The sequence below is a fragment of the Lontra canadensis genome, unplaced genomic scaffold, assembly GCF_010015895.1.
Source record: "Lontra canadensis isolate GAN:19392208 unplaced genomic scaffold, GSC_riverotter_1.0 scaffold7, whole genome shotgun sequence".
In the NCBI taxonomy this organism is placed as follows: Eukaryota; Metazoa; Chordata; class Mammalia; order Carnivora; family Mustelidae; genus Lontra; species Lontra canadensis.
The window spans coordinates 22,896,249-22,923,339 of NW_022631001.1; the positions used below are offsets into that span (position 1 = coordinate 22,896,249).

General features: G+C 42.5%; 1 protein-coding gene across 2 annotated transcripts in view; it reads right to left on the minus strand.

The window, feature by feature from the left end:
• Window positions 1-257: 257 nt before the first annotated feature.
• UVRAG (UV radiation resistance associated) overlaps window positions 258-27,091 on the minus strand; it is a 292,228-nt gene continuing 265,394 nt past the window's right edge. For both annotated transcript variants that reach the window (XM_032853034.1, XM_032853035.1), the window contains 2 exons: window positions 24,636-24,727; window positions 258-1,230 (listed from right to left, as the gene is read on the minus strand). In XM_032853034.1, the coding sequence (XP_032708925.1) occupies window positions 528-1,230; window positions 24,636-24,727 (795 nt within the window). In that variant the 3' untranslated portion in view covers window positions 258-527. The remainder of the gene's footprint in view (window positions 1,231-24,635; window positions 24,728-27,091) is intronic.

Consider the following 27,091-nt stretch of genomic DNA (forward strand, 5'->3'; position numbering starts at 1 on the left):
ACTGGGGGCAGGTGCAGGGAGATTGGGTGTAAGGAGACCATTGTGCTTCTTATTCACCAAACTCATGGATGGTCAAAGATCTTTCAGTAAATGGTGAAAACTTTTTTTTGGATTATTTGGTTTTCCCAAGCTTTATAAACTTATGGTGAGGGCAAATGCTTAGGAGAAACTAAAAGTGAGTTTATTATATTATTTATATATTATCATCTCCCCTCTGAGGATAACATAGAAGTGTAAATTAAAAAGCAGACAATACCTATAAGGTGACTCGAGCTAGAGTGTGACTTTTGCCCTAAAACAATCGTCAGGCCTGGAAAGCAAATCTTGCAAGCAGAATCTAACTTTGTCTGGCCCACTGATACACAATGATCCTGAGTCCCTCCTTGACTGACAAAGTCTGTTTTGCTGAGGAATATCCTCCATTAATACTCATTTTATGTCATAATTATTCCAGGGGGTAACCAGTGCAGCTTTCTCCTCCTTTCAGGCAGTGCCTCTGTCCTGGTCCTACCGGCCATCTGCTCACTTCACTTATCAGAACTCCTGCGTGGCCGGCGGAAGCTGGACACGTTCTCATTCAGTGCATAGATCCTTCGGGAGAACTCTTCAAATTCTCCCAGAACTTGTTCATCACACTCCACTGCCACGGCACTATCCACCGGGATGCAGTTAAAGGCTTCCAGCTGATCGCCGGAGGTGAAACCCGTGGCTTCCATCCCGATGATCTCCTCCGCCTGCTCCACAGTACAGCAGAGCTCAGGCTCGGACCCTGGGTGGTACTCCCCCGGGAGGCGGACGCTGGAGGAGCCAGCCTGCTCACCGGGCAGCAGAGTGCCGTTGACCGTGGATGCGTGCCCGGAGAGGGCTTCTTCTTGTTCTTGGCTGGTGCTCATGCCCATGTGACTGCCGCTGAATCTGTCACCCAAATCAACTCCTTTTTTCTTGTTTTCTTTGGAGAAGTCCAAGGAGGTATCCAAGGAGGAGGACAGGGATGTTGTCTTTCTCTCAGATTCTCCTGCGGAAGGGATGGCGGGAACAGGCTGGGTGAGCGCTGAGTTGTAACTGGGAGGAGGGGTTTGGTACTGGAGTCTCTCATTCTCTGAGCTGGCCCGTTTTCGGTGTCCTTTGTCTGGGGACGGGATCCCCCCAGAGAAGCCTACGTCTGCACCTCCAAATATGGAGCTTTGTCTCTTTGGAACAGGGATGGCACTGGAGGTGTGGTGTCTGTCGCTAGAAGACAAACAAAAACGAGAAGTTACTTTCAACTTTCGAACTTAGCCTAAGCCTTCTGGATCCAGAGACAGGAAACAATATATTTAGGTCTGAGAGAACAAAAATTGATTATAATCAACCTTAGTATTAATCGTAGTGAACGAATACAAGAAAAAACATGAAGCATTCTGAATTCAAGTTTGAGAGCTTCCTTCTAGAAGGATACAAGACACACTAAAATATATCCAGAGGACAGTCCTCAGGGTGGGATGGGGGATAGAAACCATGTCGTGTGGGGAAGGGCTGAAGTAACTGGAGGGATGGGATCTGAAAGAAAAGTATTTGAGGGACGTAATCAACCTCACGGGCCTGAAGCACTATCAGTATTTTTATTCTTGTTTGAAATATTCAACTTAGGGCACCTGGGGGGCTCAGTCAGTTGGGCGGCCAGCCAACTCTTGGTTTCAGCTTGGTTTTGGGGTCCTGGGATTGAGCCCTGCATCAGGCTCCACACTCAGTGGGGGAGTCTGCTTCAGGATTCTCTCTCTCCTTCTCCCTCTGCCCCACCCCCTGCTCGTGCTCTCTTTCTCTCTTATAAATAAATGTTAAAAAACATTCAACTCTTATTTTATCTTCATAAAGCAGGCATCTTTATTTGGCAGAGAGGTTAAATGACTCTGATAACTTCAGGGAGGCAGGGTGGCAGGCTAAACTAAAACCCATGACTCACGGCTCAATGATCAACAGCTTTTCTGACACCAACATGCATTACAGAACCAGCAGAGTGGGGACTTGCATCTGTATCTGTATCTAATAGAGATTATTATCAAACTAATATCTATATCCAGCTATTTTTTTAATGAGACATTAACTTGGAAAATGGCTTCTCCTTCCTAAGGCTGGTCACACACACACGGTTTACAATGCCTGGTCTTCAGTGCCCTCTCCTGAACTTGAGTTCCTTCTCAGGAAGACACTTTGGGGCCAGCAATAACAATCACGGCTTTGCTATACAAAGCATTTTAGTTTCTAAAGTGATTTCACGTATCTCGTTTCACCTGGTTCTCACAAAAACCCTGTCAAGAAACCAGGGTATCCACTATTACTCTGAAGTCTGAAACAATAAATAATCACGAGTTAATGGAAATCGAGAATCCAGACCCTGGAAATGATGGTCACAGCACATGCTGTGCTGGTGAGGCCAGCCTGGAGTACGGATCACTGTTCTAGATAGCACACTTGGATGGAGCCTGTCCGCTCAATACACCAATGAGAACAGACGGGGTCCAGAGACAGAAGGAGGTGCAAACACAAGATCCATTTGACTTGGATTCTTCAGGGGAGGACGCATCCAGAGAAGTGGCTTGCAAAACAGCAGCTATCAGTCAGGCAAAGAGGCTAGACATGAAACTATACCTGCCCAATTACCGCTATTACACGCGCCAGGCCTTGGGGAGGGCAAACAGATGCAAGACAGAGCAGGTCCTGCCTCTCAGGAGCTTCTAATCTTGCAGGAGAAAGTCAGCCATAATTACTGAAACAATACACGGTCAAGTTATAGTTGTGCTAAGTGCCCTGAAAAAGAAGGAAGGAGCTAGGGTTCCTTCCACCGCTGTCCTCAGCCACAAGCCCTCGGGCCAGCTGCTTGCTCCCTGTTCTCTCAGATTTTTTCTGATGCTCGATTATGCCCATGGTCTCAGACATCTAAGAAAGGGTTTTTCTTCTTGCTAAAGGCAACCACTGGGCTGCTAATCCCCAGGCTCATCAGACTCCATAGCTTGGCTGTAAGTGCTGGTGCCAGGAGAGATTTCATAATTAGGGGTGGTCACTGGTGCACATATAAAACAAAGCAAGTAGACCAGCAAATTACTGTTTTCAGTTCTCAAGAGAAACAAAACAGAGAAGAATCTACTGGCCTTAATTTAGGCTTTCAGTTAATATGTTGTCAAAACTCACAGTAATTGGGTAAGCCACATGTTTTTGCCTACCTTGTTGATTTTACTTTACCACTTGCTGACAGTATCCCTCTCTAAATGATTCTGCAGGGGCCCTAGGTAATCAGACTAAAACACAGCCTCGGCACTACCCACAGACCTTCTATTCCGGGCACACAGGCCAAGCTTTCAGTTGCCACCCCAGCCCAGAAGGGGGGACACATCAAGTGCAGCAGCCTGGAACGCCGCAGGTGGTATCCTCGGCACACAGCCAGAGTCAGGTGCAGGAGTGCTTGCAGCTATGAAGGCTCAACGACAGGGCACCCCCGCTGCCCCCCCCCCCACCGCAAGCACCCTGTTCTGCCTCTCTGTTGGGCTGCAGGGGGGCTGACAAAAGGCAGGGCAGGAGGAACAGGCCTGGGCCCAACACTCTGTGCTGCTGACACAAGAGGAAAGGGGCTTCTGCAGCCCTCTTAGATTGGGAGACTCTGTGAAAGTTCTCCACAACTTTGTACAACAGAAAAGTAATTAAGCGTGACATCCCTCCCCTCGACTCTAATGGGAAGGAAGCTATGATTTTCTTGCCCATCAATAAAGTTGAACCCTCACATCTACCTGGTGGAAAAGGTAGGCAGGTGGATGGGTTATGCGGTTTGCTCAAGGCTGCCTCCAGAGCCCAGGCTGTTGCGTCCCAAATGGGAAAATCACATTCAAATTCAACTAACATTTGCTAACTGCCAGTGAGATGCCCAACCTCCAGCTAAATGCCATTACACAGGCTTTCTCATTTAACCCGCCCAGCCCGTCTCGAAGCACTGGGGTGCTTCTCCGATTTTAACGGATGGATTCTGAAGGCTAGAGACTCAGTCATTTTCTGACATCCTTTCATCAAAAATCCTTTAGATTTTTATGAAAACCCAGGTAATGACAGTATCAGATACTATCTGGAAAGCCCAAGTAACAGTAAAATGTCCCCTCTGAAGAATGGTAAAGAAATGACTTACTACAGATAGCCAAGAAGGTCTCCATGTCTAGAATTTGCCCTTCAGTCACCACATGTTTTCTTTCCCCCATTTGTAGCCACGTGTAACAACACCTCTCAAAAGTTTTATTTTATTTTATTTTTTTAAAAGATCTTATTTATTTATTTGACAGAGAAAGACACAGCGAGAGAGGGAACACAAGCAGGGGGAGTGGGAGAGGGAGAAGCAGGCTTCCTGTCCAAGCAGAGAGCCCAATGCGGGGCTTGTTCCCAGGACGCTGGGATCATGACCTGAGCCAAAGGCAGACACTCAACCACTGAGCCACCCAGGTGCCCCTCTCAAAAGTTTTTTATTAAAGTCTTATAATTGTAAAGATGGTAAGTTGAAGAAAAGGGGATCTTCTTGACAATGCTGGGCGATCGATATGAACACGCATTACGGAACTGATACGGGGAAGAGATGATGGGACACTTAGTGGTGTTGGGTCTGGGTCTCAGGCTCTCCCGCCCACACCCACGCCTCCCTGGGTCCTCTCTCACCACGGGGCTGGCGGTGTCCCTGCGCTGGTGCTCCAGTCTGCAGGCCCTTGTCTTTGGTTAATGTCGGCTTCTGACTCGCTGTACCTGCCTGCGGTGGATGGCCTGAGAACTGTGTGCCAAGTAAGAGTATGTAGGCTTGAGTGAGGGGCCAGCTACATCCAGGGCATAACATGCTTGGCTTTATGAGTTTTGTAACATTAGTTTTGGCTGCTCAGAGTTAATTTTTTTTATTACTTCCAGGATCTTAGCAGTGGTCCAGATTTTTCAGATAGCTGAGTTCTAAACAGCTGAAATGCTGAATGATCACATTAAAATATATGCAAACACACATGCATTTTTAATTATTATAATAATTTATACTCCCTGGAAAACTAAAAGAATATAAACTATATGAAAAATATAAATCACTCACAAGCCCATTACCTATCAAATAACCACAATTAATTCCAAGTATTTTGTTTTTAGACTTTGATTTTACATATGTGTGTTTAATTAAGAAAGAGAAAAAACCTGAAGTTATGTTTGTGGTACACACACACACACAAACACACTCACAATTCTGTACCCTGCCATTGGATTTTATTAAAACCTTTCGGTAAACAATTCTAAATGGCTACTCCACTGAATGGAATATTATTCCCTTATTTTTGTATTTCTAAAATTTTGCTATTAAAAAACTGCTACAAGCATCTCTAAAAACACAATTGAAGACTTTTAATAAAATAATTTGGATTTTAACATTTAATAGAAAGTTTCTAGAATGAACCTTTTTTACACATTTTAGTACAAGCTAAATTCTTACAATAAGAAAAGGGGCATTTTTACCTCTACCATTGCCTAAAATACAGAAAGGTAGCAATTAAAGAGGCAAATGATCGATCAAAAAAGAATGCCTGGAAGGTTTCAAGATTTTTTCTGTCTGATTACAGTCTGGCTTCATGACTATTTCACCTAGATGGAAGAAGAGTTCAAAATGCATAGATTTACTAATTACACAACCAATTTTTAAAGGCTGTTGACAATTTACTTATCAAATGAAATTGGTACATTATTTAAGTTGTGGCGATGAGTCACTAGTCGGGAATTTTTACTCTTAGAAACAACCAGAGTGAACCTGGATGTTTTGGGGAGGGGTGTATGCTGCAGGAAACATGGTCGCTTTGCTCCATCCTCCACTCTAGCCAGGGGTCCCTAAGTGCCCTGCGGCACTAGATCAGGGGGCCCAAGATATGAGATGCGGTAACTAGACCGAGTCCCTTAGCTCACCACACACATTCTCATTAGCCGTTTGCCTTGAGTGGATGTCTTTTCCAGCCTGGCTTAGGTTCAAACTGGAAACCTGGAAACATGACACCTGGGGTTTAATGCTGCAATTAAAAGGAATTTATTAAAAAACAACAACCCAAAGATACTGTAATTGCCAATTTACCAGGCCATAGTTTAGGGAAACACGGGATAGGTTGTTGAGTAACTGAACCACATCGGGACTGTTAGATTACTTCATGATCAACCTTTTGCTACAAGTACAAAAGGATACCCCAGAGTCACAAACAATAGCCTGATGAGGGAGAAGTCAAGTAGTTTGGAGTTCAGAGATCAAGGAGGGCAGTCTGCTTTAAATTTGGCTTCTCTGGATCAAGTCTTCTCTGATATCTCTAAATTAAGGTGATTAATTTCTTTCTCATTCTGTGCGTCCTGATTTATTGCAGTCAGTTACCTGTTGTTATGTCTCCAGCTGTAGCTGGAGACAGGGATGGTGATGACAAAGGAGGCTCAAAACCTGGATCCTGCTCCAAGCTTTGCAGCCATGATTGTCAATCTAAAGTTTTTTGTTTTTTGTTTTAAGATTTTACTTATTTATTTGACAGAGAGAGTGAGAGAACACAAGCAGGGGGAGTGGTTAAGGGAGAAGCAGGCTTCCCATGGAGAAGGGAGCCCGATTCGGGGCTCGATCCCAGGACCCTGGGATCACAACCTGAGCTGAAGGCAGACGCTTAACGACTGAGCCACCCAGGCACCCCTCGATCTGGAGTTCTAACTTAAGGTTAGACTCACCACTTGCTTGTTATAGGACTATAGGACCGTAGGCAGCCCCTCCTCTTCTCTGTGCTTTAGTTTTCTCCATCACAAAACAGATCACTGGACTACAGCAAGGATTAAATACAATAGCGCACTTGCAACCCTTAGCAGAACGCCTGGCGTATAAGCTACTGGCAGCAGAAGCTGTGAGCTGTGGCTGCTGTCATCATTATCAGCTTCCATGGGCTTCGGATTCCAAAAGAACTGCCCTCATTTTACAGAAGGGGTGACTGAGGCTCAAAGGCATGTAATATCTGGGACCATGGAACACAGGTAACCAGAAGTAAAGACCAAAATTCGGGTCTCCTTCCTCCTGCCATTTCCTCCTATACAGAATGGGGACAAACAGAATTCCTCCCCCTTGCCCCGTCTCCCCTTGTGCACAGAAGGGAGCCAGCTGCAAGAGGGAGAATGAGAACTTAGGCAAGTGTAAAAGAGTTTTGGAGGAAAGGTACTAAATCAATCAAAAGCGAAACATCCCCCCAGTTTTTTTTCTTTTTTCTTGAAGACACAGGGTGGGGAAGGCTTTGAATAAAGTAGAAATGCTCAATTGCCTCTATTTACATCATCTACCAAATGCTCAGGGACTATAAAAACTTCCCAGCATCCTTGGAGGTACATTCCAATTGTCCCCAAACCCCTGATGTATCATTTTTCTATATGAATCTAGCTTCAGGGAGAAGGAATTTTTCTAAGGGGGGAATTTCTGTTGTCCCGTCCTAAAGGAGGAGGATCCTGCTCAGCCTTCTAGGACCATTATACAAATACTTTGCCATGAAGCCAACGTGGGAGACAGCAGAACCCAGTTCATCCCCAACCCCCCGCTGCTCTTCCTGCCTCTGCCACTTTCCCCTCCTCCTCTTCTTTCTGCTGGTTTTATTGCCTAAAGCAATAGCCTCCTTTAAACAGAAGGACTGGGAGAGAGAAAATAAGGTATGAAAGCACCAGTCCAAAATGCGGTTCCTTTTCTACGTCCCCCTACATAACATTCCAGAGCTTGGCAGCACGGAGCCCGGGAGACGCCCGAAGCACCAAGTGCTCTGAACCAAGGTCTCCTCTCCTGTGAAACGTGCAGAGCCACCTGACGGTGGTTATAGCAGGAGTAAAATTCCTAGTACAACGAGTAGGTACGGCATAGATTGTTACTAATGATACAACGGCAGCAGCTAACAGTAAGGGAGTGTGATGAAGTAAGCACTCTGTTGATGGCTTTCTACGTGGTCTCACTTCAGCCTCACATCTTTGTGAAGTATTATGAACGTTGTCCTCCTTTAACAGATGAAGAAAGAGAGGCTCAGAGGTTAGGTCACTTGCCTGAGGTCAGAAGCACTCACTGTGACTGAACAGACACAATCTGACTAAATAAATTAGGTTCATTCTCTCTCCAGGTTCCCAGGACTTGACACCAAAACATGGACACTTAATCATGCTTCTACTCGACGGAGGAAGGAGACTCAGAGGAATAATGTTTAGGCTAAGCGGCTTGGTGTCTTCTCTTGCTTTTCTGTTCTTGCCTCTATTCTTAAGTTTGGTGACTTTTTTGGCTTCCTAGGAACTGTTATTCTGCTGTAAGAATGCTGATGGAGTCCAAGCATCGATTATGAAAATAGGAATACATTTTGCCACCAAATGATATAAATGTGGAGACTCAGGGGAAAGGGAAATAAAGGAAAAACGTAAAGATTGGCCACATCAAGAGAGTTCCTGAAGGCGGGTGAATTTTTAGCCATTGGGAACGGTTTTGTTCCCTATTCTCTTTCAGATTCACTTTTGCTGGTTCTCTCGGTCTACGGCCAGGTCCCACTCTGTAAGGTACTGGGAGGGAGCACAGTCCACAGTCTCAAATATGTGTCTTTCCCTCCTACAGAACGTCTCCTCTGAGGAACATTACTAGATCACAGCTGGTCAAAATGCTAAATCTTGATTGTCTGGATCCTGGCCAAAGTCGACAGCTACAACTCGGTGGGATAAGAATACTTAAAAAGAAAACAGAAAAAAACACCCCGCTTTTAAACAACATTCGATCTTCTTTCTCCCCCTGCAGCAAGATATGACCTCACGGCTGTGAGGCCTCTCCGTGGAGGTGTTTAAGTTGGTTTACGGCCATTAGAAATGTTTGAAGCTCTAGGTACTCCTCTGCGCCAATAGCATGTCAACTGTGCTAAAAAAGCAATAATAGTTTCTCACCTTCTTAAAGATTACTGCTTAAATAATGCAGAGCAATGACAGCGCTGCGCCCAGTGCCAAAAGCAGGTTGCCAAGGCGAAGCTGAGGTAGAATTACGTCTTTTGGCAGCTACGGAATTATGACATAAAGTTAGTTTTTTTAAAAAAACAACCTCCATAAATTAGACTACTATCCTTTTTCAGAATCCAGCAAAAGCTGGGATTTATCTTTCTCCTTGCTCTCTCAGATCAAGCAGAAGCACAGAGACTCCTTTTGGGAAAGCCAAATTTAACAGCTAGATCTTATCTCTCAGGAGGTGGCTGGGGGTTAACGGTTTGAAGCCTGCAGTATCCTGACCACAAGCAAGCAATCTAAAGGCCTCTCACCATTACCAGATAAGCGAAAGTGCTTAATCTTTGCCCAGGATGTTAACAAAAACAAGAAACAAAATAAAAATAGAAACAAATTTGGGCCAAAAGCATAGGCTGAAACCTGTGCCAATGGTCACCTTTCCCCTGGGCTTGGCTTGGAAGGTTTTCTGCCAAAGTCTGACTAAATAAAAACAGAAAGTTTAAAAAGGTATAACTGAACAAGGGAGCCTTTAAATTTTATTTCAACTAAGGACTGATGGAAAGATGGATTTGTAAAAGAGAAAGTTCCAGAGGCAAAGGGTAAAAAAAGCAAGCTGAAGAAATCCATTTCCCCAGGCTACGTGATCTGACCGAGGGCCTGACCATCAGGCCTCCATGGCCCTGGACAAGAAGGCATAGCTTGGGAAAATGAGGCCTCAGCACAGGGCAATGGACAGAGGCTAAGGGGATGCCCACAGGCAGGAGCTCCTCTGGGGGCCAACTCCACCTCAGTCTCAAGGCCGAGTTCCCTGGGATCTGGGAATAGAGAGTGACCCTTAGAGAGATAGAGAGGGGTCCCAGGATGAGTCAAGTCAACCACTTTACCCATTAGCTTTCATTGTAAGAAATCACCATACAAATGGATGTATTAAAATCACAGTCCAGCAACAAACATTATGAAGACCATAAAATGGTCTGTAGGAACAGAAAGAGATGCTGGAGATAATACCAGGGGCCCCCTGGAGTGTCTGAATGGAGTAATAGAGTATTTAGGCTGAGAACTGGCGGGTGGGGCGGGGGGAATGTAGCCTCTATCTTTGGCAGGGATGCTGGAGGAGGCAATCTCACAGAACCCAGCCTGAGGGAGATCTTCAGAGACAGACTAAAACCTTGGTCAGAGATTGCTTTCTGAATTTCAAAAGTAGTTTTAGGCTCCATAAGCCAGTGACAGACTCTGTGCAATGAAGTCTTTGAAAGATACTTTAAAAGCCCAACTACCTCCACATTTCTAATAAGCTCGGACATGAGCTGAACCGTGGTGCTCTGGGTGTTTGTTATTTTGAAAAAGAAAAATGAATAGCGCCGCCACCATTTCCCAAGATGCTGGAGGTCTCTAGAAGAAGTGCCTGAATTACATTAGCTGCCATCTAATCATCAATTAGTGACAGACTGTGGGGCTCCGGGGGTAGTTTCTGGGGAACCTTGTCTTTGGTAGTCCTCTGTATTACCAAGAGGTGCAGCATGAAACTGTATGAATACTGACAAATGATTCACTCCCTGATGCAAATATTTATTAAATGTCTATTATGCGCTAAACACTAGGGACACAATAATGATTGAAAATAAGGCCCCAGTTCCTGCTTTTGCAGAGCTTACCCCACAGTGGGAGAGGACAGATACCTGTCACAAAATTATGACAAAAATGTAAAATGATAAGCTCTGACACATGCTGTGCAGGTGAGGACATGGCCTAAGAGACCATGTAACAGAACTGATCCAGAAAAGGTCAAGAACTGAAGCGTTCGTAGAATTTTTCACCGGCTGAAGAATGGGTTGGTGGTTAAGAGCATCTTCCAAGTGAAAGGAAGAGCATATGACAAGCCCCTGCATCAAGACAGAGAACAATGTTTGAGGGAGGACCCAAAGGGTCATCAAGTGGAGAGCAGCATGGTAGAAGATAAAGCTGGAGAGGAAAACAACGTCTAGATCATGTAGATGTCCACAGACCAAATTGATAATTTTTCTCTTTAAGCCATTAAAGCATTTTAAGCTACTGGTGTGTGTGTCGGGGGCGGGGAAGGCAAAGGTGGCGAAAGAGAGATCTATTAATTGACTGATCAGTTTTTTGGAAAGTGCCCTTTGGTTAAAGTTGGAGAAGAGATGGGAGGGGGCCCAGAGTGCATGCTGGGGATCACAGGCTGTGCAGCAGTGTAGGTGGGAGAAGATGGGGGCTTGGACCAGAATGGAAATATGCCAATATAGATAGTAGACCTGTCAGGAGAAATCTGCGGGGGTTTCTAAGGTTATGGGGATGAGAGGGCCAGTGAAGAAGCAAGGATTATGCATGGCTTTCTGGCCACTGTGAAAGAATGGATGGAGATTCCATTTGCTGTAAACAGAGCACCGGAAGACCATGAGGCTTATGGTGGTTGGGATGGCCAGCAGGAAGAAAAAAAACACAGGCACACAGCACGTGTTGTGAAAACATCCAGGAGGCAGTCTGAAGGGAAGGGAGGTGTGATATCTGAAAAGAGACCTGGGCTGAAGATTTTGTGCTTGTGTTTCCTTTCAATGTGGGTAATAATTAAAATGATAGTTGTGGATAAGATCACCTTAGGCTGGAGAATAAACTGGAGAAAAGAGGGCCTAGGACTGAGCCTTGAGGAGCTCCCGTTCTTTATGCTGAGGTAGAGGAAGAGGAGATTGTAAATGAGAGGGAGTGGTCAGAGAGGAAAGAAGAAAACCAGGAGAGTGTTACAATGATAGCATTCTTTCCCTGAAATCACAGGGTGCTAAACAGTCCCTTGTATAAAACATTTTAGTCTTAACGTAGTTATAAACGAGGCTTGAGTAACAAAGTGGGGGCCTAAAACTGTTTGGCCTGGGTCCAAGTCCAGCTCCTCTGCTTGATGGCTGGGTCACCTTTAAGTTATTTTCACCTTTCTGTGCCTCAGTTTCCTCATCGAGAAGATGAGGCAGGATAGTGGGTCCTAATTCTCAGGGTTGTTGTGAGGATTACACGAGTTAACTAATACACTCAGAATGTTCTGGAAGAGTGCCTGGTTTGCCCTAACAGTCATTTGGCATTAGCTATAACGGCATTACTTATTATATACTGCTCTTTACTAACAGAATTGTGGAAGAAGCATCATATAAAATGATCTTAAATGTTAAACTCCAAACTTAAAACACAGGGAACTGTATCTGAATTGATTTTAAATTCAAAGGTCATGCTGAAGTAGTCAGTAGTCATTTTTAATGCTGCAAACCCTTGTCGGCTTTTGTGGGCACAGACCATAGCTCTACAGGCTTCTTGAAACTTAATACAGTGCTTTAGATCCAGAAGGATGCTTATCTGCTGAGAGTTGGCACGTGCTACACAGTCCCTCCTAAAAAACACTGACTTCTTAGTACAGGACACATTAGCGGCTTTTCTGCTAATTCTTTCCCTCCATTCATTTAAATATGCCCATCTTCCAAAGCCCAATTCGAGTCCAACCTCCTTTGAAGCCTTTAACCATGTCAACTTAAAGTAATCTCTTTGAACAGCCACAGCACTTGTAATTAGCCCATCCAACTGATGTTTAATACGTTCACTTGTGTTTCAACACATATTTCAGTAAATGTGACTGACATCCACGGTCACTGCCTGGCAGTCTCCTAGGCTCTGGAAATGACAAAGTGTATAAAATAAGGTTTCTATCAGAAAGGAGTTCCCATTGTAGTCGAGAAGATGGAGAGTTAACCAGTAACCAGAACACCATGGTGCTTTGCGTACAATGCACACTTGGTATATTGCAGCAGGAGGGAGCCAGTGATCATCTGGAGGACTCATCACAGGAGGCGTATTCAATCGGCGCCTTGAAGAATAGGGGGGAGTTAATCAGGCTCTGTGTGTGTGTGTGTGTGTGTGTGTGTGTGTGTGTGTGTGTGTGTAGGGGGGCAAGAGTAAGAAATCAAGGGAAGGATCGTTAAAGCAGAATAAAATACAATATGTGTGCAGTCCAGCTATGGAGCCAAATCTTGTAAACACTGTAAGGGGGGACAGGACTTGTCTTCTATTTCTTGAAATCTACTCTTTCACTTTCCAATCTAATGTAGTAAAGAGAGAGAGTATTAAATGAACTTATTTGTTTTATGAATAAATGGATTTAATTAGTTGTACTCAAAAGGAATAATTTATGGTTTTTTTCTTTTTTGGCAATGCGTTGAGAAACATTCTGTTAATGTAAAAAAGAAGGTAAAAAGAAGAACACGACAGCGTTATTTATAACATGAAAAACAAAACTATTTAAAGATACAGTTACAGTAAATCTAAATGAGAATATTATGCAGCCATTAAAATGATGCTAAAAAGTTTTAAACGGCCGTTATAAAAGGCTTAAGATGTGATGTACAGGGGCGCCTCGGTGGCTCAGTGGGTTAAGCCTCTGCCTTCGGCTCAGGTCATGGTCTCAGGATCCTGGGATCAAGCCCCGCATCAGGCTCTCTGTTCAGCAGGGAGCCTGTTTCTCTCTCTCCGCCTGTTTCTCTCTCTGCCTGCCTCTCTGCCTACTTGTGATCTCTCTCTCTGTCAAATAAATAAATAAAATCTTATAATAAAAAATAAAAAAAAAGATGTGATGTAAAGAGTAGTATATACAATTGTATGGATGGACTATGCTGTCCGACACTATAGCCACTAGCCAATGGTCCCCGAGTACCTGCAACGTGGCTAGCTGGATTTGAGACATACTGTCTTTAAATATATACCAGATTCAGAAGGCTTAGTATGAAAAAAGGGATGCAAAATATTTTATTAATAATTTTAAAAATACTGATTGTATGTTGAGGAGTTATAACTGGATTTTATTAGAATTAAATAAAATAGTAAGATTAATGTACCTATTCCTTTTTACTTTTTTATAATATGTCTGCCAGAAAACTTAAATTTACACACGTGGCTCAGACTATATTTCTACTGGACAGCGCTGGTATAGACTACAGGATCTCAACTATAAAAGAAACACACAGAAAACTGATCAACAACGGTTTTTGTTCCTAGATTGTGGGGTTATTATTCCTCCTTCGTCTGTATATTTTTACACCTCCCAAATCTGATTCATTGAGCACATATTATTTTATAATCAGAAGGAATTAACAGAAGTACACAAGTCACACATAAAAACAAAGAGAAAAAGAGTCCAGTTTGGTTCAAAGACTTGGTTGCTGGGGGTTGAGAAAAGAAGCCCAGGGATCCCCAAATGACTTTCTGTCACTGATGGAGGGTTAGCACACAAAGGATGTTGGCCAGCTGTTCTCCATCCTGACTGGAGACAGAAAAAAGCGGAAATGGGTGTTAACCGCAGGAGGGGGCCTGTAAGTTAAATATAGGGAAGAATTTCCTGAAGCCAGGGTGTTTAAACTCTGGAATGAGTTATGGAAGAAGCCTGGTCCCCCAAGGTCTTTTAAAATACTACAGATACCCATATGCCTTGTGTGTTCCTGTCTAGAGGCAACAAGATGACTTGTCAAGGTTCCTTCTAAAATAGCTATCTTGGAGTAAATAACTTCAATAAAACTTTCTTTTTCACTTATTTTTGACCAGGCTTCACTTTTCATATTAAGGATGCCAGCCTGCAAGAGGTACTCTGAAAGGCAAGCCCATCTGATGCCGCTACCTTAAGTGGTACACTTGAGACTTCAAAGACAATGTCATTTGATCTAAATTTAAAAACTAACATCAGTTAGACAGCATGTTTTTTAAGTCCCTCAGGGTCACCTGCCAGAAACTAGTGCTGAATTCCGTGTAAGCATGATAGAGGGAAGGAAAGAGGACACATTTGCTTTTTTTTTTTTTTTTTTTTAAAGAGGATTTCAAAAAATGTTAATGCTGGATACTGCTTCATTTTCAAAGGTGAATAGCTTGGCTTACAAGCTAAACTATTATACTACTACCTTCAGATTTAAAAAAAAGTAGACTGGCCCACTTGCTCTTGATTTTCATTATCCTCAGTTTTAAAAAAGGGACTTTCTTAAAATGTGCCAGTTCCTCCTTCCCTCCTTTTCCTTTCTTCCTGCCTTCCTCTTCCTCCCTCTCTCCTTCCTTCCTCTCTTCTCTCCTTCCTTTCTTCCGAAGCTGTTCAGCTTGGTCCTCTCTATTTATGAAAAGGAATGGGAGACTAGTTAAAATATAGGTCCCAGAAACGCCATCTAGAGATTTATACCACTTAAGTGAGATGACCCGACACAAAGCCACTAGTTGTTCCTTCCTAAGTCCCACCATTAAGTGCTAGAAGGAATCCGGAGAACTATTCTAGCAAGCTGCAGAATAGTCAACGATGCTTCTTTTCAGCGTCCCATCTTCAATAAGGTCACTGAAACTGACGTGGTCTTTGTAAAAACTGCACGCCTGGTCCTAAAATGTCAAACAACTCAGACCAAGGTTGACCTCCAGCGGTTACCAGACTGTCCACTGAAGCTGGGTCTCAGGCTCCAGGCCCAACGTGACAGCAAGAATGCACAACGTACAGGGAAATTCTTGCAAGTCATGTCCTTCAAAATATTAATTTGTCTTATCCACTCATTTAGATTCCAAACTAAACAACTGTCATCTAAACAGAGCAGGAGTTACCTTACACTTTTGAATCTTTTTTTGTCTCTTAAATAGCGCTATAGGCAGAGGAGACAGTTAATGAATTGTTAAAAGCATAAATCCTACTTAACAATACTTTGCATAGTCCTTTTTAGTTTATCACTCACTTAGACATGACCTCATTTGCTCCATGCAACTATGCTTGGGAAATAAAGCTGGTGCTACTAACTTAATGAAAATTAAGTGACAGAGCTGAAGTTGGAGCCTACGTTTTTTGATTCCTAGGTTGAGTGCTCCTTCTGCTGTATTACGCTGCCTTGCATGAAGTTGCTGGTTTAAGCTCTGTAGTTGAGAAAAATTAAACTTGGAATGAAAAACTCTACATATAAAGCAGGACAGATGGTTTTGAAATCCCACTTTTATCATGTCTTATTCTGAAAAACAAACAAACAAACAGAACAAAACATAAAATTGGGGGAAGGCAAACACTGGGAGCAAACATATGTTTTAGGCCAACCCATGTGCTTCCTTCAGTTTTCTTATTTCTTGAGGAATGGAGATGAAACATATAATCATTTCTGTTTCTTTTGGTCTTAAAGTTCCCCAATTCTTCACAAAGTTTTTTGATTCTGAGTTTCTTCCCTCTCTGAGTATACGGGGTAGGATAAGCTTCAAAGAGTGTTTTCACCAGGACTGCTGCCTTGATACCACAGCAGTGTATTTTCTTAGTACTCTGGACTTGACTCTGGTAGATTTCCCTGTGGAAGGTAACGGTGTTAGAAATCATGTGGCACAGAGACAGGAGGGCTGGGGAAGGGCAGAGAAGGAGAAGGATGACCACTGATTAAGAAGGGGCAGCATCATGTGATAAAAAGACAAGAGCCAGATATCTGGGTTTCTGGCCCCAGCTCCATCACTTAGGAGCATGTGACCTTGGCAATTCACTTCACTTTTTTTTTTTTTTAAATATTTATTTATCTATTTGAGGGAGAGAGAGAGAGAACAGGGGGAGGGATAGAGGGAGAGGGAGAGGGAATCCTCAAACAGCCCCCCGCCCCGTGAGCACAGAGCCCACCACCTACCGCCGCAGGGCTCCATCTCACAACTCTGAGATCATGACCTAATCATGACCTGAACCAAAATCAAGAATCAGCTTAACTGACTGAGCCACCCGGGTGCCTCTCACTTCACTTCACTTCACCTTTCTAAGTCTTGGTTCTCTGATCTATGAAAGGGTGATTATCTGCTTTGCCCCCGCAAGGTTGTTGCAAACTTAAATAAAAACATGGAACATTTTGCAAGTAAGAGACTTATTATTTATAACTTCTAACTCCATATGAAAGGCACCTAAGAAGGTAGGTACCAAAAAAAGTAGGTAGGCAAAAAGATCTGTAGGATACTTATCTCTGTGGCTCTCAAAGGGTCTTATAAAGGACTTGGGGAAAGCAAGAGGGAGAAGATGACTATTTTGCATCATTAACTTACAAGATGGCCTGAGCCACTATTAAAAAATGTGACCAAGAACCATATTCCATACCTGTTTGTAGATATTAAGGGAAAAACAAAATACCTATAACAAAGGCTGGATTAACATCTGAAGACAGAGATAGTAACTATGATTCACTTATCCACTACATATTTATAATGACAGCTACCTCTTCATGACTGCTGTGTGCCAGGCAGTATGCTAGACGTCTCTATATTTAACCCACATAGCGACTCTATCAGGTAGGCACTAATGACTCCATTTTATAGATAAATTGAAGCTGACAGCTTAAACTTGTTTGAATTTTCAGAGACTGTTAGTGGTGGAGTTGGTATTCCAAAACCACAGTCTTTTTAGGCTCAGTATGACCGGGCAACTGTTTCCCTAACCTACTCGGTCCTATTCTCCAGTCTTCACATGCCCAAATTCTTCCTGTGCTCTAGGTCCACTGAATGCTGCCTCCTTTAGTGAAGGCTCAGCCCAGGTCTCACTCACAGCCCCTACATCAGGAAGTCAATGACTCCCTCTGAATGTTCCAAAGAACTTATCTACCTAGAATACTTCATACTTTCTATTTTCCATTATGTACTGCTTGTTTCCATCTCATTACCTCAAATAGACTATACCCTCCTTGAATGTAAGTTCAAGGAGTATATTCCATGAACAGAACAAGACGGATGGCTAACTCATTCACTCACATAACTCCAGGCTTCCCTGATGCCACGCTGGGACCACAGGATGATAAAGACACAGTCCTCAGCGACTCAAGAGCCGAGTGGTTAAGACTTCCTGGGAGAAGTGAACTTCTGCTACCGAGGGACTACGTATTTAACTTGGTATCTGCCATTGTGCCTGCTGAGTGAGTGAATGAATGAGGTCGGACATACTCAGAGTGAGAAAGCAACATTTGGACAGGGCAGAGGCAAGGGCAGGCTCTTCTGCGTAGTGGGAACTTGTCTGAGTAAAGAACTGAAATCAGAAATGAGTGTGGTCTGTCTGGGGGTCCGTGGAGAATGGGTGAGAGAGCAGTGGAGAAACACAGTCAAGGCCCTGTCCCAGGACCTGAATGCTGGGGCCCCATCACGCAGCCCGTTCACAACCACCCCAGAGACTCTGTTTTTAAACTTATCGTCTTACTGGCAGGCATCAAGCTGCAGCTCGTGTATACATTCTTCCCTGACCGTGATTCAGCATGAGTGTCAGCTGCGCATGTGCACGTCAATTTGCATCTGAGACCGTAATTAGTAGCAAAAGAAAAAATGTAAAGTTTAAATGGCAGGCTGGTGGCTTTTAACCAAATGACTCAAGAGTACAACCTCTGACTTGAAATTCTGCTTTTCAAAACCGTGTTGCTTGGCAGTTACAATGGGATCAAGTGATCCTTGATGAAAATACGGGACTTCTTTCGGAAAGAGCTAGCATAAAGCACCAAGCACTGTGCCCCCATGTAAGTCTGTTCATGAGGAAAAGGGGTTAGTTTTAGGATGAATCAGATAGATGCTTTTGATATTAGATCAGAATCCTGTAATGTGAAAGAAAAAAAAAATCCCGTCATTAAAGAAATTTTAATCACACTGTCTGTCCTTAAAAAACAAAACAAACAAGCTGTCATGTAACTTTGAAGCTTACCATAAGGAGGAATTCAGTGACTGCACTGATTCTTAGCCAGTTTGAAATCCTCGACACCAAAAGAACATTCAGCAAGTCTGCTTCCACGGGGACCAATCTGTGAATGGTAACAACCACACGGAACATGGAAGTGTTTTCTTTTACAAAAGATGTAAGAGGATCCCTCAGGAGCGTGAGTTTTTTTACCCTCTGCCCTAAGGAGCACTGGCTTGGGAGGTAACTCCTCAGTCCACGGTTGCGTTAGGAAATTCTCAGATTTCCTTGGAGGCTAAAAGTGCTTGTTCCAGCTTTGTTTACATTTGTAACTTCCAGCCTGGCTTCCTGCAGTGGTTTCTACTTGGAATCATCACGTAGCACTCATTCTGTGGTGCTCTGCATCTACCTGTAGCCCATTTTTCACTACAGCACCATAAAGTGGTCCCTGCTGCTCACTCGGTGCTAATGCGCTTGGCACAGTTGGCACAGAGGGGCACTGCGTAAATGTGTGCGCTTAGGGCTTAATGGGTTTACTACATCAGTGCCAGGAGACCTAGATTCTAGTTTTACTGCCATAGGTTCATGGGTCAACCATGCTCAGAAAGCCATTTATTTTCTCTGTACCTTACGAGGGAGAGTTGTTGGAAATCGCAGTGTTTTAGGAGAGGAAGAATAGGCAGGTTGTGATGTGGAAGCATTTCTTTGTAAGCATTTTGGGTAAACTGTCAGCTCAGGAGAAAGGGATTGGATCTCTAAAAGTTTCAGTCATTTATTTCAACTTTGTTTTTTTAAGTATTTAGGTTTTTCTAATTTTTTATTTGAAGTCATATATATTCTTTTTCTTGAAAAGCGGTCCCAAATTGTATAAGCTCGAAGGACCACAAAACCCAGATTCTCTTGGTTCCTAATGTGAATGCACAGGCTAGCCAAGGTGGTCTGTCCTTTGCCAATAAAGCTATTGGGCCTTTTCTACAACTGCTCCCTCCATATGAGGGGACAGGTGAGGATGGTGGTGGGAGAGAAGGAAGGGGAAGAGCACATCCTAGACTCCTAGACAGAGTAGCAGTGAGTCAGGAGAGAACTTGTTCCCATAACTAAAAGGAGGCCAGGACAGCAACCACCCATGAGAGGACAGGAGAAGGCAGGGGCAGGCAGACCATGACAGAGCGTGAATTTCATTCTGGCCACTGAAACCAGGGAGTGATTAAGATATATAGTTAAAATTTAAAAGACCCTTCTGGCTACTGTGGGGGATGAACATGGGGTGGGAGGGGGTTGGCAAGAGTGAAATTAGGAGACAAACCAGACTAGTGCCATCTGGAGCAAGAGAAGGTGATGCCCTGGACTGGAGCGGTCATGGCGGACATGGGCGGCAGTGGCTGGATTTGATATACACACTATGCAGACTGGATCTGGTGGGAGGGGAGAAGAGACGGGAATCAAGGATCATGCCCCAGTGTGAGCGTTTGCTGACAGGAAGAAGACAGTTTCAGATATGTCCAGGCTGAGGGGCCTGTGATACTCCATGGGAAAGCATCAAGTAGATCTCTGACTCGGCAGAGTTGGCAAGAGAGATCTACGCTGAAAGTGTAACTTTGGGGGTCATCAGCACAGAAATGGTTTTCAAAGCTGAGGGAATGGATGAGATCACATGAGAAGGGCGTAGAGAGAGAAAAAGAGAGGAGGACCTAAGATGGGGCCATGGAGAATTCCATATTTAATGATGTAAGTACAGGAGGAGGAACACCAAAAACAGAGAAGAACTGCAGAAGGAAGGAAAACCAGAGGAAGGTGGTGTTAAGGAAGACAAGAGAGGAGATGCTTCGATGAAGGCCAAATGCCAGATGTGGAACAGAGTAGGATAAGGACAGAAAAGTGAAATTTAGGTTTTGTAATATAGAGTTCCACAGGCATCCACTTAGATAAAAGGAATTTCAGTCTACTGACAGAACTGGAAATCATACTGAAGTAGTTAATGAGGAACTGGGAAAACAGAACATAAATAGACCTTTAGTAATTAAATCAGTAGTTAAAAATCTATACTTCTTCCCTCAACAAATTAAAAAAACACTAGGTTTTTGCTAAGTTCTATCAGATCTTCACTACAGCAGATAATTTTTTATCTTACACAAACTATAAACTGTTCCAGAGAATACAAAAGAAAGGAAAGATCTCCGCTTATCTTTTAAGGCTTTTAAAACCTTGTTACCAAATTCAGACAAGGATTATTGTATGAGAAAGAAAAATTCAAGGCTAGCCTCATCTCAGTTCACAGAGGTAGATACTCTAAAAATTAGCAAACTGAATCTAATAACATAGGAAAAAATCATTACACATCATGACCAAGTACAGTACATCCCAGGAGGCAAAAATGATTTAACATTAGAAAATGTATTAATACTTACTAACATATTAATATAGTAAAGGAGAACAAATACAGTGCTATCAATAGATTCAGAATATGCATCTGATAAAATTCAAAATACACACACTCAGTGTATGTGTACACACACACACACAGGAATATTATTCAGCCTTAAAAAAGAATAAAAGTTTGCCATTTGCAATGATGTGGATGGAGCCAGTAAAAGAAAGGCAAATATCATATGATCTCACTCACATGTGGAATTTAAGAAACAGAACAAATGAAGAAAGGGAAAAAAAAGGAGAGTTAAACTGAGAAACACCCTTAACTATAAAGAACAAACTGATGGTTACCAGAGGGGAGGTAGGTGGGAAGCTGGCTGGAAGAGCTGACGGGAATTAAGGGCACATTTATCCTGACGAGCCCCGAGGAATGTACAGAATTGCTGAGTCACTATACTGCAGACCCGAAACTAATGCAACACTGTCTGTTAACTGTACTGGGATTAAAATTAAAAACTTAATTTTAAAAAATGGAAAAAAAACCCAAATACACACATTCATGATTTAAAAAAACAACACCTAGTGAGCTAGGAATAGAGAGAAATTTCCTTTTGCTAATCAAGGATATCTATCCAAACCTGCAATAAATATAGTATTTAATGGTGAAAAGTTAGAAGCAATCTCTCTCTTTTTTTTTTTTTTTTTGTTTAAGGATTATTTATTTATTAGAGAGAGCAGCGGAGAGAGGCGGAAGCAGGCTCCCCGATGAGCAGTGCCAGAAGCATTCTTTTTAAAGTCAGGAGTAAGACAAAGCTATTCACTATTGCTGCTCCTCTTTAATAATAAAATATAAGAAGAAAAAGTAATAAAAGTAAAAACAGAAAGGAAGAAACAATGCCATCATTCACTAAAATAGTATGATTGTATACACAGAAAAATCTAAGAGAATCTAAGACAAACTACTGTAATTAATGTTAGCAAGGTTACTAAATGCATTCAAAATACAAAAGTCAGTGGTACTCCTGTATAGTAGCCACAAAAAAGCTGGATGCTATTAATAAAAAATTTATAATAGCCACCAAAATGGCAAGGTACCTGGGACTTATAAAATATGTTTAAGACCTTTATGAAGAAAATCTTAAAACTTTATTGAGGTACATTTAAAAAACAGAAAGAAAATGTATAAAAAGATACAGGGGACCCCTGGGTGGCTCAGTCAGTTAAGCGTCTGCCTTCGGCTCAGGTCACAATCCCAGGGTCCTGGAATCGAGCCCTCCATCAGGATCCCTGCTCCGTGGGGAGTCCGCTCATCCCTCTGCCTCTGCCCCTCCCTGGCTCACTCTCTCTTTCTGCTCTCAAATAAATAAATAAATAAATAAAATCTTTTAGGAAAAGATATCAAGTTCATAGTAAGGAAGACCTTATATTATAAAACTGTCAAATCATACAAATATAATTCATAAGTCAAGGAAAGTCAAAAGAGTTTCGAAGAACCGTAGGTAGGAGCCTCACCCTATCAGACATCAAGAAAAAAATTGGGGCTATCCTCCTTTTCTTGCTATGAAGGAACATGATTTAGGAGTAGCACTCCTGGCTTCTCTCCATCCTCTCACTCTCTCTGTGAGGACAAGGGCCTTTTCTGATGGGTGAATTTAGAGTGAAAAATAAAACCTGGGTATTCTTGGCTTAGTCCCATCTGGTTTCCCACAGGAGTCTCTGACTGCTCTCGACGGTGTAGTCACGGGCCTGCCTCTGTGGAAAAAGCCGGGGATTCTCTAGTTCACAATGCAACCGTGAAGGGAAGTTTTATTTTGAGTGACATTTCTGCAAGCCCTTTTTATTACAGATCTTAAGTCATATTTTCCAAGAGGCTTCATCAGTAATGAAACTGACATTGTGACTTCTATTAGTCTGTCTCTTGTATCTCCTCTCTTAAATGGTCCCAAATTTAGGGCGGAAAGGATACTATTTATTGGGCACCCCAAATCTCAACATGACTTACAGAAATCTTATCTTATAATAGTTTAAAAATGTGGTATTAGCCCATAGATAGACAAATAAAATGAAGGAGCAGAACTGCGAGCCTGGAAACAGACTCACGTATATAAGTAAACTTGGTACACGAAAGAGATGACATTACCAAATATTGGACAAAAGACAGAGTCTTCAATAAATAATACTGGGACAATTTGCTGTCTGGACTGAGCAAGGTTCATTTAGTGATTCATCAGGTGGTATTATGGGTGGCCTCTTAAAAAATAATTTTAGGTTATTTATCATTTGTATTATAAAGCCTTTCATTAATTATATATCTTATTTCCAACTAGATCACAACCCCTTGAGGGTAGGGATAGAATCTTACATTTTCCGTTAACCCTCCAGAGTGCCTATCACTGAGCTTTACACAGAGACAGCACTAAGTAAATGTCTGCTGGTTCATTATTATTTTACATTAAAACTCAATTCCTATCCCTCATGCCTCAGGGCATACAGGTCCACATCAGTATTAGGTATTTCTAATTATTTTGATATTCTGACTAGTAGGATTCTTTAAACAACTGTGCATTGACTTAACAGGAGTCCTATCTAAAATCACACAACCAGAACATGCATTTGAGGTTCAAAAAGGACAAAAATAAAAAATGTCAAAATAAAGGTTAAAGATGTCGCTTTCTCATTATTCTCAAGGCTCATCCTTATGGCACAGAAGAAAATGAAACCAATCTTGTACCTTCCTCCCCACAAGTAATTTTTCTGTCTAACCTCTTATTTATTCTCATCACAAAATGGTGAGAGGAGCAGGGCAGGGATTACAGCTGAGGAAATTAAGTTTCTAAGAGGTTACACTTTAGGTTCACCCAGCAGGTTAGAGAAAGATGGCGGACGAGGAGCCAGTGTTCTTTAGAAGACCAGCTGTGTAGCTCTTGAGGCCTGATTTCCATTTACGTGATTGTCAGTTACTGCCCATCACCCCAAAATTCAAACTTCGAGAATTACTCAATGGCTAGTACACACAGCTTTCCACTTATTTAAGTCAGATGAACCAATCTCGTGTTTTTGCAATAGACTTTTCCTTGCTCCTTCTCTTTTTCAAAGAGCCAGTCTACCTTGACAGAGCATTTGCAAGCAGCAATTTGCCCTCATGGTACAACAGGCATTGACATCAAATATAAGACACATTCTAGTATGTGTCTCCTGGTCTCAGACTAGGTCCTGCCAAGCTGACCCTATTCACTGTCTGGTTTTTTTCCCTTAACTCTCACGGCCACTGATCACGCTGTTATTTCTGTAGTTATATCCTTCACCTGTTCTTTGAGGAAGTCCTAGTGGCCCCACATCTCCCTTTTGTGAATCACACTCAAGGATTCCGCACCCAGCCGACTTCCCAGTGTTCAAACAATACCCCTGAGCCCACTCTCCTCCTGAGGACGCTTCACCTTGCTTAGCAAGACTGGGGGTTAGACCCACACATGAAAATGGCTGCCTTTCCTTTTCTTCAGGCATCTTAATAAAGAAGGAAACACAGAAGGCAGGTGAGGAGCAATGGGGAAACCAGGAAAGTTTCTCAGGATTATTATCCGCATTCCAGTTTCTGGGTGTCAGAGATAAAGGTACTCACCACCTGACCATTAGTCCATGTTCCATGAAGTTTTTCAGGTTAGGGAGGGTTTGCCTCAAGTCTGGAGTCCCTAGTCCATGTTGATATCTTAGCTGCAAAGATGGAAAAATAGAATTAAAAGAAATTCTGCCAGATACGAGGCAATGTTTCCCAAACACAATCCACTCACTACATTTTTTTTCTTCTTTCGAACTCTAAAAGAGGAAATGTAAATATATGACCCCAACATCACTGACCACACTTATTTATGGTATTTAAAGGGAGACTCTTGGGGCGCTTGATCGCCCAGTCAGTTAAGAGTGTGCCTTTGGCTCAGGTCATGATCTCACGGTCCTGGGCTCCCTGTTCAGTGAGGAGTCTGCTTCTTCTCTCCCCACCCTTGCACCCCAACCAGCTTGTGTATGTGCTCCCTCTCAAATAAATAAACAAATAAATAAATAAAATTAAGGTAGCCTTTTCACCTCCTGCTCCCTTGTTTCCTAAAGCTGGAGAAGACAAAGAATGCCAAACTATGGAATCAGCATATTTCAAAGAGCCCTGTAGCGTTGGCTAACATCAACTCCAGGGACATACACTGTAAAACCAGTATTTTATTTATTTATTTATTTTAAAGATTTTATTTATTTGGGAGAGAGAGAGACAGAGATAGTGAGAGAGAGCATGAGCAGGGAGGAGAGGGAGAAGGTGGCTCCCCACTGTGCAGGGAGCCCAATGCAAGGCTCGATCCCAGGACCCTGGGATCATGACCTGATACGAAGGCAGATGCTTAACTACTGAGCCACTCAGGCGCCCTTCAGTATTTTGTTTTCGATACTGGACGGCTGGCATTACATACTCTGGGCACATTCAGCCCATCCTTCACTGACTCTTTCCTTTTGTATAACAACCAAGGTTAAGGATCATGCTGTGTTCATCTCTAATCCCCAACAGTGTCTGCCAGTGCCAGCACTCAGTTAATGCTTGCTAAACAAATAAATAGCAAGCCACTTTTGAGGACAATGTGCTCTGTTTTTCTCTTGGATTCCTAACTGTCCCTTTTGTCCAGAACTAGTACACAGAGCTATAGAGCTGGTATGATAGGCACTATGGCCTATGGATGGATCTGGTCTTAGTCTTACTTATTTCTGCTAGAACTGATTTTCCAACCCTAGGTCCTTCTGTGTACCTAGGTAACTTGCTAAATGGTTTTCATGGTCTGTTCCTTGTCTCTGAACACCATTTGCTTCCTTAACTGGTCATGACAGAGATCTGCGGTGAATATATGTGCCTATTCATATCCATGCTCTCTCTCCCTCACACACACATCAAATACACAGTAAAGGTACAGTAGAAATGTATTTTTCAAATGACATATATGTAAAAAGTACTCTGTAAACTGTGTACTGGTGTGCAAACATGAAGGATAATCACTTGTGAAGTCTTACTTTTCCAGCACCTAAATTTAAAAGTGACAAAATCAGGGGCACCTGGGTGGCTCAGTGGGTTAAACCCTCTGCCTTCATCTCAGGGTCCTAGGATCCAGCCCTGCATCGGGCTCTCTGCTCAGCAGGGAGCCTGCTTCCTCCTCTCTCTGCCTGCCTCTCTGCCTACTTGTGATCTCTGTCAAATAAATAAATAAATAAAATCTTTAAAAAAATTAAATTAAAAAAAAAGTGACAAAATCAAACTTCTAAATATTTTCCCCTCTTAAAAAATAAAACCACTATGAACAACAACAAAAAAATAGTTCTTTTTTTTGTATCTAGTACTGAACTGATTTTTTTTTAACTTAAGTGTGAATGACACTTAGCAGAGAAGAGTTTACTCTCACTACCCTGAACTTTTAAAGGAAAACCCCCCAAACCTAATCAGATCTCTTGAATGGTCCAAACACACACATAAAGTAAGGAAAAAGGAAACACAGAATGTTAAAAGTAAAAGGGCATTTTGAATACAATTTAAGCTAATCCTTTCTTTTTGCAGGTGGGGAAACTGAAGGCCAGAAAGGGGAAATAAATTCTCCAGGGCCACGTGTTTCAATAACAAAGATATTATTAGCTACAGCCTCATTCTCACAACCTTGCTATTCCACCATCTACCCCAAAGTCTGAGAGGAAAATTGGTTGAAATACTTGAGAAGACAGAGGGAAAATATCCTTTTCCTTTTCCAAAGCTAGCTTGGTGACCTAAATCACCTCCCGAGATTTGCTGACCTTGAATTATAAGATCTACTCCATATTAAATGACATCATTTCTTAAATTAATATAAAAGCATTTTTTCCATACATTGATAAAAGTAAAATGGCTGATATCCCAATGTGACATTCCTGAATTCATTGTTTCAATAAAAAAGTGAAATTGTTTACACATGGCATGGAAATTTCACCTGTGATTCATACTGAAAAATATTAAATATTAAAAAAAAACCCTAACTCATACTGAAATAACACAAAGCTCTGTGTCCCTGAGCCAGTACA